The 17,543-nt window shown below is 42.6% G+C and overlaps 1 protein-coding gene across 27 annotated transcripts in view; it reads left to right on the forward strand.

The window, feature by feature from the left end:
* The window catches only part of celf2 (cugbp, Elav-like family member 2), a 726,013-nt gene that overhangs the window by 637,374 nt on the left and 71,096 nt on the right, over window positions 1-17,543 (forward strand). For all 27 annotated transcript variants that reach the window (XM_078553002.1, XM_078553000.1, XM_078552995.1 and 24 more), the window contains one exon: window positions 12,268-12,316. In XM_078553002.1, the coding sequence (XP_078409128.1) occupies window positions 12,268-12,316 (49 nt within the window). The remainder of the gene's footprint in view (window positions 1-12,267; window positions 12,317-17,543) is intronic.

Here is a 17,543-nt window from a genome sequence, read left to right on the forward strand (position 1 = left end):
ATAAATTGAGGAAAATTTCGCTTTTGAACTAGAACAGATTTTTTTTTAAAGAAGTCAAACTCTTCAGGGACTTCAGAAAGATCTAATAGGATTTGACAGGAAAAAACGACTTCTGTCCTCTTAAGCCATCAAGGTTATAAATCGCTCAGCCAAAAGCTTCCCTGGTGGCTTGGTTGATAAAGGATGCTGTCCAGTATGGGACTAACCTGATTAGACCCAGAAGATCCAAGATTCAACTCCAGATGCATGTGCTGACTTAGCTGATCTCAATGTGCAGCGTTTGGAGCAATTGGCCTAAGAGGCCCGAGGCTAGAGAACCAAAATACCCGCCAATGTCCCCGCTCCTGATTTCACTCTAGTAATCCTGCCTGTACAGCTGGCATTGCTTAAGTAGCAGGGTAGGGCTGAAGCACCCATCACCTTCTGCCTGCCCCTCTTCCACAGGCAAATAACATATCTAAACCCACACTTAGAAATCACTGCTTGAGCAAAGTGACGCAGACCATTCAATAGAACGATAGGCTAGCATGGATAGATGGGAAACAATTTAATCCATCCTTTAACTTTAAAAAAAAACTTATTGAAATCGAATAAATATACAGAACCTATCAGGGATACCATACTTGACGGTCTGTGTCAGAGAGAAAACACAATCTGTAAAGTGATGGGGAAGTATTAGGGACATTTTAATCTTTATTGAAGGTTATCAGTGAAAGCCATTTACCTAAAAGAAAGTTAGAATTTCTATTTGTTCCTGAATAGTTGGCACTTTTTCCCTGATGACCACCCTCACGGGCACTGACATTACACAATGATGCAAAACATGGAAGCTGGTTAGGGCCTCACTACAGAGACGATGTCTGCGTTGCCTGCTATGCATCATTTGGCAACAACACATTACAAACATCACCACAGATCAATAATGCTGATCCACTACCTCCGACATTACCCAGATCATTATTGCTCCCCCTGGCTTGCACTCCACCAGCCCTGGTTAACTGTATCAGTTTTGCCAGTTTGGCACCACCGGGGTGGATGTGCCGCCTGTTCCGGGATGGTTGTGCCGCCTGTTCCGGGATGGTTGTGCCGCCTGTTCCGGGATGGTTGTGCCGCCTGTTCCGGGGTGGATGTGCCGCCTGTTCCGGGGTGGATGTGCCGCCTGTTCCGGGGTGGATGTGCCGCCTGTTCCGGGGCGGATGTGCCGCCTGTTCCGGGGCGGATGTGCCGCCTGTTCCGGGGCGGATGTGCCGCCTGTTCCGGGGCGGATGTGCCGCCTTTTCCGGGGTGGATGTGCCGCCTGTTTTGCTCAGCAGATCAACAATTCAAGTTTGTCAGCTGTACCAACGGGGCCCATTCTTGACCAGCATTCCACAGGCCGGGGTCATGTTGACTCTGACTGTCATGATTACAATTCATGTGGAATTGTTAGACTGGCTAGTAGCATTCCCAAGCCTCCCAACAAAACGTGTTTCAAACTGAATTTATATGTTTAGACGTGTTCAGCTCTTTGACTGTAATGATGAGCCTTATGACGGTTTGCACTGTTCCCAACGCTTGTATGTCCGCTGACATTTGGCTAGTAAAAGGAAGAATTTGCATTTATATAGCATTTTACACAACCTCTGGACATTCCAAAGTGCTTTACAGTCTATTAAGTACGCATGAAGTGCAGCCACTGTTGTAATGTAAGGTAAGAAACAGGGAACGCACTTTGCACACAGCCCACAAAAGTGATAATGACCATATAATCTGTTTTAGTGATATTGGTAATTAGGAGCAAGAGCCTTGGCTGCTAATGTTTTTCCTACCCTTAGAATGGGGACATTAAGGCCACAGACTTGGCACAAAATCTAAGACCTTCCCAGCTTTATGGCTGAGTACCACACTAGGCACTTCATTTAGCCACTGAGTCTGCTTGATAAATGAGAACTGACAGACTTCTAAACATATGCAGAGTGCCATGCTCCTTCCTTACAATATCAGTTTGTCTAGTCACATTCTGCTCAAATACCCTGAGACATCTGGACAAAACAAAACACAATGCAGAACAATCTAGTTCTGGCACAAGTATTCCAACTAAATTAGGTTAACCCAAGTAGAATCCTACCTGGGAATTTATAACAGCCTTGCAGATTAAATCATCATTTCCATCACATTATACTAAATGTCTGTCAGATACCATTTGGCAACTCCCCCTGTAACCCTACATTTGAGCCACTGGGCAAGAAGCACCCTCTGTGAAACACTAGCACTGAGGTAGCTGACAGTCCTCTACAGTGTGTCTATTAACCTTGTTAAAAAAAAAAGTGTGAAGAATTGCCTGAAGGTTGCTAGTGTTTAAGGGATTTGTCTCTGAAAAGGACAGATCAGACTTCAGTACTTGCATATTAACTGAAGAACATAAATTTCTCAGACTAAAAAGAGGCATCAATTCACTCTTTGGGAATTCATTTTAACTTTACCAGAGATGAAGAAAATTTGTGTCTATTCGGTGAGGGGTGTAAAACAGATCGGTGGGGGCAGGGTAGGTTGTGAAATAGGCGAGATGTAAAACAGGTGAACAATTTGATGAAGCTCAATGCAGACAAGTGTGAGGTGATTCATTTTGGCAGGAAGAATATGGAGAGACAGTATAAAATAAATTGAGAAACTCTTTAAAAAAAAAGGTGCAGGAACAGAGGGACTTCTACGTATATGTACATAAGTCATTGAAGATGGCAGGGCATGCTGAGAGAGCAGTTAATAAAGCATATAGTATCTTAGCCTTCTTAATAGGGGCATTGAGTACAAGGGTAAGGAGGTCATGTTGAACTTGTAGAAGGCATTAGTTAAGCCTCGACTGGAGTACTGCACCCAGTTCCGGGTGCCATGCTTGAGGAAGGATGTGAAAACATTGGAGAGAGTACAGAGGAGATTCACAAGAATGATTCCAGGGATAAAGAACTGTAGCTATAAGGATAGATTGGAGAGGCTGGGGCTGTTTTCCTTGGACAAAAGAAGGCTGAGGGAGACTTGATTGAGGTAATCAAGATCCTGAGGGGTATGGACAGGGTAAAAAAATGAGAAGTTGAAACTGTTCCCACTAGAGGGCACAGATTCAAGATAATTTGCTAAAGGAGTAAATGTGATGTGAGGAAAACAAAATTCACCCAGAGGGCGGTTGGACTCTGGAATTAACTCCATGAGAGGGTGGTGGAGGCAGGTTTGACCGAGCTATTCAAAAGGGAATTGAATTGCTACCTGAAAAGAGAGAATATGCAAGGTTACGGGGATAAGGCAGGGGAGTGGGACTAGGTGGAATGCTCTTTCAGAGAGCCAGTGCAGACTTGATGGGCTGAATGGCCTCCTCCTGTACTGTAAATATTCTATGATTTACTTTCACCCCTTTCTCGCCTGGTGATGAAAATTCAGATGAACCCCAATATATTGATCAGAGGGGAAAAAAGTTTGGGTTCCGCCCACCCCAATGGTAAACTCAGCAAATGATGTGGCACACTGGGATGCAGAGCAGGGCGGTCTGGCTTCCATTGTGGCCTGAATGAGCTGGCCTCAGTCAGGGTAAAGGTTGTACAAGGGGGTTGCTATATCTTGCAATAGCACATTGGTTTCTAGTGCATCAAGCTGGAAAATGAATGCATGTGGCACCAGGTAAAGACAAGGTTGACCAGCCAGACTGCCTACTCTCGCACACAAAATATAGGACTACTTGTAAAAGATAAATGAGGCCGACCAGCATTTGTAGGACTGAGATAAAAACAAAAAACTACTGCGGATGCTGGAAATCCAAAACAAAAACAGAATTACCTGGAAAAACTCAGCAGGTCTGGCAGCATCGGCGGAGAAGAAAAGAGTTGACGTTTCGAGTCCTTGAAGGGTCGTGAGGACTCAAAACGTCAACTCTTTTCTTCTCCGCCGATGCTGCCAGACCTGCTGAGTTTTTCCAGGTAATTCTGTTTTTGTAGGACTAACTCTGGTTAAGTCACCACCTGCAAATGAGGAGAGGACCAAGGAACACTCACCATCAACTCTTACATGCACACATTTTGTTTGGCCTTCAAACATCTTAAAATAAATCACACCAGTCTTTTTCAAAGTAGGGTGTATTCATTCTTTTATTGGGCCATTGTCTATGTTTTACCTTCATGCTACCAGTCAAGCTTCATTGATATCAGTGAAGATGGGCATCAGAAAAATATAAATACCCGAAATTCAATATGTATTAACTGATACTTACTTCACTGAAACATGAATCAAAGCTACTGGTGGCTCTTATAAATGACATTGTGCCTGCAAATCTCACTTAGCTTATTGATTATTTCTGTTTTTTATTTGGTAGAATTTACAGAATGACAAGCATTGTATTCTTGTTGTGCTCTGTACATTTATTCTGCTTAGATGACCTGTCTCATTGGGAAGAGTCTGAAGAGTCACTAAATTTTTAACTCTCTTCTGAACAACCCATGATGGTCTCTTAGACTTGACCAATTCATTATTCTAGCATGTAAGCCTGGTCAGGCAACACCGTAATACCCATTGGATCAATGACATGAAATTTGCAGCACAAACAGGCTACTCAGCCCGATTAGTCTTTGCCAGTGTTTATTCTCCTCATAGGTTCTTCGCACCTGACTTCATCCAATCCTACGTAGAATTACATATAATGTATAGAAACAGGCCATTCAGCCCAACCCATCCATGCCGGTGTTTACACTCCACTCGAGCCTCCTCCCATCCTTCCTCACCTAACAGTGTCGGCACAGTCCTCTGATTCATTCCCCCTCGTGTACTTATCTAACTTCTCCTTAAATGCATATACACTACTTGCCTTCTACTCCCTGTAGTAGCAAGTTACACATTCTCACTATTCACTAGTTAAAGAAATTTCTTCTGAATTATCCATTTGATTTCTCAGTGACTGATGGCCTTGAGTTTATTGTGAGGGGAATTGATTACAAAAGTAGGGAGGTTATGCTTCAGTTGTACAGGGTATTGGTGAAACCACATTTGGAGTATTGTGTACAGCACTGGTCTCCTTATTTAAAGAAAGATGTAAATGCATTAGAAGCAGTTTAAAGAAGGTTTACTAGACCAATACCAGCAATGGGCGGGCTGTCTTATGAGGAAAGGTTGGACAGGTTAGGCTTGTATCCACTGGAATTTAGAAGAGTAAGAGGCAAGTTAATTGAAACCTTTAAGATCCTGAGGGGCCTTGACATGGTGAATGTGGAGAGGGAGTTTCCTCTTGGGAGAATCTAGAACTAGGGATCACTGTTTAAAAATAAGGGGTCGCTCAATTAAGATAGATGAGGAGACTTTTTTTCTCTCAGAGGGTTGAGTGTCTTTGGCACTATCTTCCTCAAAATGTGGTGGAAGCAGAATCTTTGAATATATTTAAGGCAGAGCTAGATAGACTCTCGATTAACAAGGGGCTGATAGGTTATCGGTGGTAGGCAGGGATTTGGGGTTGGGGTTACAATCAGATCAGCCATGATCTTATTGAATGGCGGAGCAGGCTCAAGGGGATGAGTGGCCTACTCCTGCTCCTAATTCATATGTTCGTGTGAGTTTTGCTCTTCCTCACAAGTGGAAACACTCTGTGTATCCACTCCATTAAAACCTTTCATAATTTTAAAGACCTCTATTAGGTCAACCCACAGTCTTCTCTTCACAACAGAAAAGAGATCTAGCCTGTTCATCCTTTCCTGATAGGTATAACCTCATAGTTCCCCTCTCATCCTTGTAAAGCTTTTTGCGACCTTTCCAGTGCCTCTATATCCATTTATAAGATGACGACCAGATTGTACTCAGTACCCTATGTGGTTTAACCAAAGTTCAATATGAGTTTAGCGTAATTTCTCTACTTTTCAATTCTATCTCTCTAGAAATAAATCCTAGTGTTTGGTTTGCTTTTTTCTAGCCTTATTAACCAGTGACACTACTTGTAGTGATTTTTGCATTTGCACTCCTAGATCTTTTTGTTTCTCTATTCTGTTTAGGTTCTTATTTTCCAGGTAATATGAGGCCTCCTTATTGTTTCTTACCACAATGCAATACCTTCTACCTATCGGAGTTGAAATTCATTCAACCCTATCTGTGCTTCATCCAATCCTGTCTGCCCTTAACTGATAGGGACCTCAATTGTCAATATGAAGAAGGGTATAACAGTTAAAACTCAACTTGCAAATTGCTCAATGAGAAAATGCCCCATGTGGCACAGTATTGAACACTGATTACATCCCATCGGCTTGTACAGGTTGGACCGAGACTGTGCCGGATTTCGGATTTCCCCAGATTTTGGGCACCCGGGTCAGGTGGGGTTGAGGGTCATTCGGGTCAACTCCATGGGAACTAGACCAGCACACCACTGTAAGCAAAGTGGTGAAGCCAATAACTAGCCTGGTATGCCACAGTGACCTAGCCTAACCAAAATGTCCCTGTATTTGGACAATGGCATGGACAATTCCAGTTTTCAGACCGCCGGATTTTGGAAGCCCAACCTGTAGGTTCATCCTCATTCCAAATTTCAACTTGCTAATAAGGGAGCAGTGTTGAGAACATACCCACTGGAACCATCAGATTTCAACAGTTAAGTCCAGTGCCAGTATCTGAGCAATAAATGTACACCTATTGCCTGTAAGAGGATGAGTTATTAGACTCAGAGCTACAAAATTTCCAACTTACAAGTGGGCCCCATTTATGCCATTTTTCCAATGTTTCCGTGCCACCTCCTTTAAAGTTACAGTTGATAAGTGGATCAATCTCGACGGAAGTTCCTCCCCCCACCCCTACATCACCAGCATGAGATGAGCTCCAAGAGGCAGCCTTGTGTTTTTCACTTTTCATACCAGCTGCCACAGAATTGCAGAAGCTGAGCAGAAAACTGCTAACGTTACAATATGAGCAGGGCTCAGATGATGATGAGCAAGGCTGTCAGGAACACTGAGAGGTGACTAGAGAGCCCAAATGTGAAGGCCCAACATCTCTGATATGAGGTTCCAATCTCACCACAGCTATAGTGCAATCTGTGTAATATTTAACTGCATGTTGAAGCCTCAGGAACATAAAAATATAAGAACAGAAGAAATAGGAACAGAGGTAGACCGTTTGGCTCCTCAAGCCTCATGGCTGATCTGATTGTGACCTTAACTCCACTTTCCTGCCTGTCCCCCATAAGCCTTGACACCCTTGTCAATCAAAAGTCTAACTCAGCCTTGAATATATTAAATGACCCAGCCTCCACTGCTCGCTGGGGAGGAGAGTTTAACAGAGATGACAGACTTTTAGCTATTAAAGACACCAAAGGGATATGGGGATAGTGTGGGAATTTGGCATTGAGATAGAAGATCAGCCATAATCTAGTTAATAACAGAGCAGCCTTGAAGGGTCAAATCGCCTATTCCTGCTCCTATTTCCTATGTTTCTAAGCAGTAACAGCAAAAGTCACTCCTGCAGTGAAAAGCAACATCAGAATAACGTGTGGCTGTGTTAGTAATTGTCCTGAACTCAATTGAGGATAAACAGAGTGGTTTTGTCTCAGTGGAAACATCCCACTGTAGCTATTTCATTGGTTCATAAAGTATGTTTGCAGATCAAATATCTATTATATGTGAGTAGAGGAATGTAGGCATCTATCAGGGTACAATAATGGACTGAAATTCCATTCCCCCCCCCCCCCAGCCGATCCCAGTTGGGATCCTGATGACGGGACCAAATGTGGGTCTGGAACCTCTACACGGCCTCAGCGACCCCACCAATTTCATCGCGCAGGGTTGAGACAGCCTGGACCACTGGACGGCTGGCTGCAAGGGTGCCTCAAAGTGAGGGTGCTCTTAGCTGTCTGCTGAACATCTATTTTTTTTTTAAAAAGGCAGGCCCAGAGGTGTAAAAGCCATCAGCGTGGAAGGGGCCCCGCTCCATTGGGATGATTGTGGCTGTGGTCGTTTCAGCCTTGCTGAAACACTCATCAAGTGTTTGAGAGGAGCCTCCGAAGGGCTGCTAATCTACCCCAGGAGGCGGCCACCTAGCATCCGTCAGGCTCCCTTCCAAAGCCAGGAAGCAATGATGGGGTTTGATCCCATGTCCCCAAAGCATTAGCCTGCACCTCTGAATTACTAGCCCAGCAAGATTTCCACTACACCACAGTTCCCTTGATGCTTTGTTGTTCTTGTGCTCTGAGGTTCAATGTTACAGTCTCTGTTTCCGCCTCCCCCACCCCCGATCCAATTCAGATCTCTCTACTAACCTTGCACCATCCCAGCCTCAATACCAGTGCCTCTGTCTGGCCCTTTCCTACACCCTAATGCTTGGCTGTTTCCCCACTTGCCTGCCTAAGTCTTTTTGACACTGGCATTCCACCCAATTGGCAAAACAAGCAGGAGAAGTAATTAATAAGAAAAGAATGTAAAAATTGAGAGAAAAGTGCAAGTGAAAGAGAAGACTATAAATGTAGCAATGGAGAAATAGAGAAGGAGGGAGAGAGAAAACAGTAGTTAGAAGAATAGTGAAGGAAATGAACTTTCATTCCTTCTCTTTTCAAAGTTCCATACTCATTTTTGAACGCTTCCACTGAATCATCATTTCAGACTTATTTGCTAACATATACTGAAACCTTTCTTAGTTTCTAATCAATCCTCTCTCAACAAAAGTGGGGAATGAGTTTCCTTTGTGCATTTTAGTTTTGTATTCAGCTCGCACTCCCATTAGATGTTCATTTGTAGATGTTAAATGTTTTATGGGCATCAGCTTCATTAAAATGGACCATCACGAATTCTTGTCTCAAGAGGTCACCACTGGGTGCTGTTAATGAGATGCACGAAAGGGACTCTGTACGACTCTTAAAGGCTACAGCCAAGATGATTTATTGAATCAAATGTAGGTTATTGACTGACCTGTGTTGAGCAGTGTAATTGCAGCATGATTTTTTTTTTATATTAAATTTTGGAAAGCTCAGTAAAATGGAGAAACATGAAATGTTTTCTGCTTTGATTCCAATTCTTAGACTTAGCCTTGACTGACAATCCACAAAGATTTACGTGACCAAATATTTCTTCTTAAGCTAGTCCCATTTTTAAGAAAATGGTTTTTTTGTGCATGTCTTTATTGAATAAAATAAGATTCCAGGAAAAATTATTACTTCAAGGACAAGTCACACAAAGGATGGACAAAATAGTTGTACTTTACGCTGAAGAAAATATACTGTTTCTGGAGAACTCCGCTGCCCGAATGCTATCCTATATGACCGAATACTTCCTGTATTTCACCTTCCTTCACTGGCCCTCCACCTCCAATGCATCAATTCCAAAATGTTCACCTTTGTTTGCGAAGCCTGCCTTGTGGCCAGATTGGTCCATAGCAACTGCCTCTCTTTGAACTAAGCATCTCCCCTTCCACAACTGTTGCCAAAGCCTTCAGCCAGGATATCATTACCCTGTGGGATTTTTCCCCTTGGCTCCTTCACCTTGCCGTGGCTAAGTTGGTAATACTGAGTTTCTCAGTCGCAGGTTCCGAGTTCAAGTCCCACTCCAGGGCTCAAGCATAAACATCAAGGCTGTCACTCCAGTGCCTGGGAGTACTGCACTGTCAGAGGTGCTGTCTTTAGGGTGAGACATTAAACTGGGGCCCAATCTGCCTGCTTGGGTGGCTGTCAAAGATCCCATGGAACTGTTTCAAAGAAGAGCAGGGGAGTTATCCCTGGGGTCCTCGCCAATATTTATCCCTGAATCAACATCATCATAATTCAATTTTCTGGTCATTGTCACATTGCTGTTTGTAGGAGTTTGTTGTTTGCTGTGTTTCCTACATGACAACAGTGGCTATGCTTCAGAGGTACTTCATTGACTGTAAAGTCATTGACTGGGACATCCTGCGGCCATGCAAAGTGCCATATAAATGCAGGCCTTTCTGTTTTATTTTATCCTGTTGCATTAATTCCCACCAGCAAAGGTTTCCTGAAAGCTTACCCACTTTGACCATGCTTTCTGCTTTGTTGAAAGAGCTGTATAAATGCAAAACATACTGTTGACACCAGGAGAAAACTGAGTGGTCTTGATGAAGTTTCTGATGCTGCACAGTGATACTGTGCTATTATAAGCTCAACACCTAAATAAGGAAGGGTATACTTGTCTTAGAGGGAGTGCAACACATGTTCACTGGGATGTGTGGATAGTGCAGGAAGGTGGAATAAGGTAGATGATCAGCCATAACCTTATTAAAGATGGAGTAGCCTTGAAGGGCCGAATGGCCAACCCCTGCTCCTATTCCTTATACTCATAATCCGCTTGCAGAATTCTGTTAAATCTTTTCCTCATGTTTTGTATTATAAATTCTTCTTTCCAATTGTCTTCTCTCCTGAAGGTGATTGCTTTTGCCATGGAATAGTACACTTACACATGTTTAAAAACACCAGGGGATTTAAATTACAGTATTACACAAAGTCTCTGCAACCTTGCTGCCTTTTCAAAAAATATTAAGCCTAGAAGTTACTTATCAAATGGTTTGAGCTGACTAACATTTCATGCATTTGTACTGCATTCCTCTATTTTCACAGAACCTTTAATCCAATTAAAATTACAACAATTAAATTCATCCATGAAATCACATTGAAAACAGAATTTAAAAGCAATTGTGGCATCAGCAGTGTAGAATGGCACTTTCGAGTGATTCACAGGAGAGTGAAATAAAGACAGTTTAAAAACAGAATTATAAGGGAATTAGATTGGTGTTACTTGGGACCCTTAGTAACCCAGGTCAAGTGTTTTAATCAGCACCACTTTCTATCATGGAGCAAGTTACCCAGGATAGTCTGGGGAACCTCACATGGGATACCACAGTATGCCTTTCTTATCAACGTTATGTGCCCTCTCCCATCGCATGAAGGCAGCATTTCTTTGCAAGACCGAGGAAGCAGCAAAAGAACACGCTCCTGTGAGAGATGAGCTGTTATAGGAGAAAGTGTCTTTCATGCTTGTTTTAAAGATGAAATGGTTTGCAAGCCTGGGCAATGCATGGCTGATCACCATCAAATATTAATGTCCTATTAATAACATTTTACTTTCTACTTCTGACTCCTGTATGGACTGCTTGCCATTAACTTTATTCACTTGTGACAAAGAGACTAGTGTCTACTGTCTGTGCTGTAATATTGATTTTGTGTTGTTTTTTTAAACCATAGTTTATAGAGGTTGAGGGTTCAAACAGTTTCCTGCTCAGATTTATTGCCCATTATTTGTTGCAATGAAGGAAATGGGTATGAGCCGCGGAATAGTTATAGGTCAGTATTGAATCTAATAGAAGTGTTATGTTTTGCAAAAAAAAAGCAGTACTCAAGTGTTTAATATTCTTTATGAGTGTAATCTTGTTCTGATTCAGACACCCTGGGTGCAGCAGAGTTCATTGTATTAACAATAGAGCTGAAAAAATACATAAATTCAGATGCTGGAAATCATGAAACCAGAGCAGAGAATGCTCAAGTCTGCCAGTGTCAGCACAAGAGAGAGAGAGAGGGCAGGCCAAATTTTCAATTTGCCACCCTGCTGTAAAATTGGCATTGAAGACTGGCCACGTACTCTTAAGAAGCCACCCAATTATCATTTCCATTCAAGGCAGTGCAGAGGCAGAGAGAGGTTGAGGGAGGAAATCCCAAGGAGTGGGACAGAGGCAGCTGAAGACTTATTTTTCGCATCGGTGGTTGGGTGAAGAGGAAGGGAACAGACGGAAGGACCAAGTCAGAGGAACAAGAGTGTATATAAGGTTGATGGAAAAGACAAAGAGAGCACAGGGCAAGGCCATAGAGAAATTGGCAGGGGAAAGGATTTTGAATTGATGGTGCTGGCGACTGGGAGTTGAGGCCAATGGGTTTAAAAAAACCAAGAAAGATGGGAAACGGGTTTCCAATTCACTGTCGCCTGTTTTCACACTATCGCACAAAGTAAGGTGTCATCTGGACTGGAGGCAACCGATGAATAGGACAATCCAAGGAGCAAAGCTGGTGCCTGGGAGTAATTCTACACAAATTCTGATAGATAATTGAGGATATGTGCAGATAAGCTGCTTATGATGATGGAGAATTGCATGTAAAGTAGAGAAGGCATTCATTTTTATTTGAACCATTGGCATTTCATGGTATTGTGATTTTAAATAATGGAGAGAGAATTGATGCTATTCTGTAGCAGCGCTTAGCTGGGAATGTTCACAGTTGTGTCTGTGTGGAGCAGTTATTTTGCTTTTTTGTGTTTCAGAGAATAATTCGAGTTCTCTCTTTCATTTCAGATGCATCATCCTATTCAGATGAAACCTGCTGATAGTGAAAAATCAAATGGTAAGCAAGGTATTGGCACTGACTAATGGGAGGTGGGATTTTTTTGTATGTTTTGTTTTGGGTTTTTTGTTGTGTGTTGCTGCCCCCTGAAAATGTTTTTCCTTTCCTCCCGAGGGCGCTAACTGTAGGTGGGTACAGTTCCATGGGTTTTACATAAGAACAGAAGTAGGAGCAGGAGTAGACCACAGGGCACCTTGAGCTTGCTCCATTTTCCCCACCCGCACCCCATATCATTTGATACTTGTGAGAGATCAAAGATCTTGTCTATCCCAGCCTTGAGTATATTCAACAATGGAGCGTCCACAAACCCTTGTGTAGGGGATTCCAAAGACGCTCAACCCTTTGAATGAAGAAATTTCTCCCCTTATCCTGAGTCCATGCTCCAGTGTTCCAAATTTCCCCCCTCTGATAACACACTACCTATGCCATAAAACTGTTGGCATGGGCAGCCTGGCGGGAGTGGGCAGGCCATTTTTTGAGAAAACTTCTAAAAGAGTGGAAAGGGAGGGGAGGGTACTATGTCCTACCAGTCTACTCTGTAGAACAAACCACCGCCACCTCCTGCCCCCCGCCTCTCTAAACTGCTCAAACCCTCCCTGCGCAATACCCTGGACTTACCTTGCTCTGGGATCTTTGGGCCTTTTTCCTGGGCCTGCTTACCCACGAATGCGCCCTTGTCACTGTTGGGACCGATGGAGCTAGCAGCTCCCCGAGAGCGGGACTTCCTCCCTGGTGAGGGGCAGATGTCCCACTGGCAGCCTACTTAGCCCACCCGCAGCATGTTAGGGCTGCGAGGCGGGCTGGCGTGGAGTGAGTTTGGCTGCATGCTGACTTGGCTTCCAGGTGTGGGGAGAGTGGGTGAGCAAACCATCCGCGCCCCTACCCCTCCTAATATGCTGCCCTATATTCCCATGTGGCTGTTTGCCCCTGCAGCTCGTCAACCATATTTGCCACTCTTCTTACATTTACATATGTGTGAACCTTTTTTTCTCTTTAACCTAGGCCACAGGTGCCGAGGCTAACTGTAGTGCTGTGCTTCCCTCCCAATAATTCAGAAGCACGATGCAGGCTTAGCACAAGTGCAGAACATAGAAAAAAAATGTGACCTTTGTGTATCCTGAACATGGGATGAGTTGGGAGGGACTGGTCAAACCTTCTTCATTCTCATTCCAGGGAATGCTAATTTAAAATAGACTGGGAGATGGCCCCTGAAGCAAAGAATATAACTGGGCTGGAGACAATTAAATGAGTTTTTAGAGAGAGTAGGCATTGAAGGATATGATAGAGCTGATTTATGATTTTGGGAGATGTTAGGTGTAGTGATAATGTCGCTGGACTAGTAATTCAGAAGCCCAGGCTAATGCTGTGGGGATATAGGTTCAAATCCCACCATGACAATCGGTGGAATTTAAACTCAATTAATAAATCTGGAATTAAAAGCTAGTCTCAGTAATAGTGACCGTGAAAGCGCTGCTGATGGTTGTTAAAAACCCATCTAGTTCACTGATGTCCTTTTGGGAAGGAAATCTGCCGTCCTTCCCTGGTCTGCCTGACATGTGACTCTAGACCCTCAGCAATGTGAAATTTTTTTTTTAAAATGCTGGAAAAACTCAGCAGGCCTAACATCGTCTGCGGAGAGAGAAAACAGAGTTAATGTTTTGAGTCCGTATGTCATATGGACTCGAAACGTTATCTCTGTTTCTCTCTCCACAGATGCTGCCAGACCTGCTGAGTCTTTCCAGCATTTTTTTGTTTTTATTTCAGATTTCCAGCATCTGCAGTATTATTTTGCTTTCCCCTCAGCAATGTGGTTGACTCCTAACTTGCCCCCTGAAATGGCCTCACAAGCCACTCAGCTCAAAGGCAGTTAGAGATGGGCAACAAATGTTGGTCTTGCCAGCAATGCCCACATCCCATGAAAGAATAATTTTTAAAAAATGAGAAATAGATGGTTTTAGCTTTGCCCAGTTCCTAAAAATGCATATACACTTATTTCCTCATCTGTTGAGAGGACCTCTTGGCGTTGACATGCAGGTTGAAGCACTGCACATTCTTTTACAGCTCTCAACATTACTGTTGTGTCTCCTTCATTAGTTCAGAAGTGGCACCATTCATAAAATGTCCAAGATTTCACTCAGCCCCAACCCATAATTGCACATATGGATGCACTTGGATCCACATTTGGTCTTCTAGCACTTTGAATGTATCTGATTAAGTGTTTTGGTCCTGCGCGTAGCACGCGGGATCAGTCACAGCCCAGGCTCTAGCTGCATGGACCCAGTGCACAAAACTGACCCTAATGTGGTCTCAGCGGGCAAGCTCACTCAGAAATGTATACGATGCATACAAAACCTCCTATCACCTTTATTTCACACTTAGCAGTTCCTTGCGCATTTGGTCAAGTTTTCATGCTTCAGGCAACAGTATGAAATTTATCTTCAAATAGGTTTCCTTCACTAGACTGAGCCTTGCGATGTATTTGTGAAACTCTTCAGCAAATGCCACCGTGTGATAATGAAGAAGGGCAGTAGAGTCTTAACTGAGACTAATTGATTGCTCTGGAATATAATTATGTTGTCTTGACCTGGTGCTCTTTGCATGGAGCTGATGAATCTTTTTATTTCACATTTGACTACTGGATTCAAAAGTTGTCTGTCACTGAGAACCAGCGTTGCAAGTGGAGCCTTGTGAGAGCAATAACCTTGACTTTTGTGATTCAGGGATGCTCTCATTTATCTTGAATCCATTTCAAAACGAACATTGTGGTCTTCAAGACAATACATTTTAAAATGTTTGATAATATTGCTGTTTCAAAAACAAATGATGCTAAAAAAAAGTTTTTGAGTAATAGTAATTATAGATTAAGTTGTCATAAATTCATAATGAGTATGCTTATGAATTTTCAGACTGTAATTAAATACCATATGTTGACATTAACAAACAGAAAGCTGGTTAATTAAATGAGACACTTTGGAGGCTGTTTCTACAATGACTGATTACTCATTGGAGTCGCACCAGTCTTTGTATTGAAGGGTTTTGGGGGAAGGAAACAGTGTGGAAGAGGTGAATGCCATTTTCATCATGCCACTGATTGCAAGCAATGCGGATAGCATTCATTATTTCATGTGTCGACACAGAGGTTAAACACTTTGCCAATAACTTTGTAGTTGGTGTGGGTCATCCCCATGACTCAATTAGCATGTCCACTTCCCAGTATGCAACTGAGCTATGTAGATCAGGCATACCTCAAGTTCAATCCTCGCTCTATGCTAACCTGGCTGATATAACCAAAGTGATGAAATGTGGTATTACATTTATCAGAAGCCCTGGAATAAGGAGATATAAAAGTTCAGCCAGAAACCCTACATCTGTCTTGGCAATAACAAGCTTGGATTTTGAAAGCCTGAAGATTCTAAGAGAAAGTGAAGAGTAAAAGAGATACATAAATCCACAGACTTGAGGCCTTGAGAAACACTGAATGAAAGTTGACGACTGTACATGAGTGTTGATTCAACGCAGTGAGTTGAGTGGCAGAACATCAATTCCCCACTAACCGTTTTTCTTACACTGAAGGACTATCAGACACTTCTAATCCTGTTGATGGGATGTAGTTGGATTGTCAGCAGTCAATTGGACAAATCATTACATTTAGCACTGCACATCGCCTTTAAGATAATATATGTGTTCCGGGAATATAATTTTGTGATTCTCTGGTATTCGATGTTTGCTAGGATTAATTTCAAACAGTAATTCATTGCATGGAGTGCCTGAAGCCCTTTTGAGATGTTTCAATTTCAAAGGTACTATATAAATGCAATATTATTAATGTACATAAGTATAGTTTAGGAGCCTCTGGCACCAGGTTTAGGATAGTTTTAGAGCTGTGTTTCATGTTGGGGAATGAGTTCTTGCTCCCTGATCACTTTGCCTTATCACAAAAGCATTGATCTGTAACTGAGAACGATTTAACTCAGTTATAAAACAAAAACAGAATTACCTGGAAAAACTCAGCAGGTCTGGCAGCATCGGTGGAGAAGAAATCCTTCTCCACCGATGCTGCCAGACCTGCTGAGTTTTTCCAGGTAATTCTGTTTTTGTTTTGGATTTCCAGCATCCGCAGTAGCTTTTAGCTTTTTGTTTTTAACTCAGTTATAGATTGGAAGGCATGGCAATGCCCTTCAATCTGCATAGAGACCCAAAATCTGTAAGCAATGTTTTTGTATTCAGTCCCTAATTATGGAATAGTGACCTTCCTGGAATGTTCTTCAGTTCCAGTAATCAAGTCCAATTGTCCTAGTGATGCTCTTTCATAGCCTCTTTGATGTAGAGAATGAGTTGATAGCCATGGAAGTCAGGATAAAGCAATCATAACAGGCTTTGCATTGTCTAACCACCACTACCTGGCTTACATTATCTTTTCTTCTGCCCATTTCAACTCTTTCCCCTTGGTTTCTCAATATTTAAGCAGACTCCATTCTCAACTTGTGCTATGATGGTCTTGTGTGTAACATTTGCACTTGGGAAGCTTGCTGTAACCCAACAAGCAAGGGGTCAATATCACAAGCTTGAGAAGATGGCTGTTTTCCTTTGTATATGATAATAATGTTTTATACGTAAATGCATGGAGCTGTGAAAACAGAAGTAGATTTCAGCAAATTTAAATGCGAGGGCAAACATTTTGAGTTAATATCCAGTCCAAAAATTAATGGTGGCCGTTGGCAATTTATGAAAGGTAGCCTTAAAATACAGGCAAAGTGGCAGAAGATTTTACCCCAGAACTTAACTGGATTTATGCCATGTCACGTTGGCCCTTGGTAGCACCTTTCCCTTAGCCAGATTATCATGTCCAGTGTCAGTACTGGAGCGGCGAATCTCAGATAAAACTATGGTGTGAAGTTCTAAGGCAGCTGGATATGTCACATTTGTTGCTGAGTTTTGCTGGTTTAGCCTGACGTGGATGACCTTTACTCAGTTCTTGAATTAACATTATCATTCGAGTAACTGGTCCAATATCACAAAATTGGTTTGATTGAAGGGCTATTCAGTCAACTTGATTAACACCCTTCCGACTGGACATAAAATCCACCCCTTCTACTCAGTGTGAGGTTTCATTTGATAATCACTTCTGTGAAGCACCTTCAGTCATCTTACTAATTGATAGGCGCTAGGTAAATGCAAGTTGTTGTATCAGCACATAGTGGCCACAGTATGAACGATGTACAGGGTA

The sequence above is a fragment of the Cetorhinus maximus genome, chromosome 12 (genome assembly GCF_964194155.1).
Source record: "Cetorhinus maximus chromosome 12, sCetMax3.hap1.1, whole genome shotgun sequence".
Taxonomy (NCBI): Eukaryota; Metazoa; Chordata; class Chondrichthyes; order Lamniformes; family Cetorhinidae; genus Cetorhinus; species Cetorhinus maximus.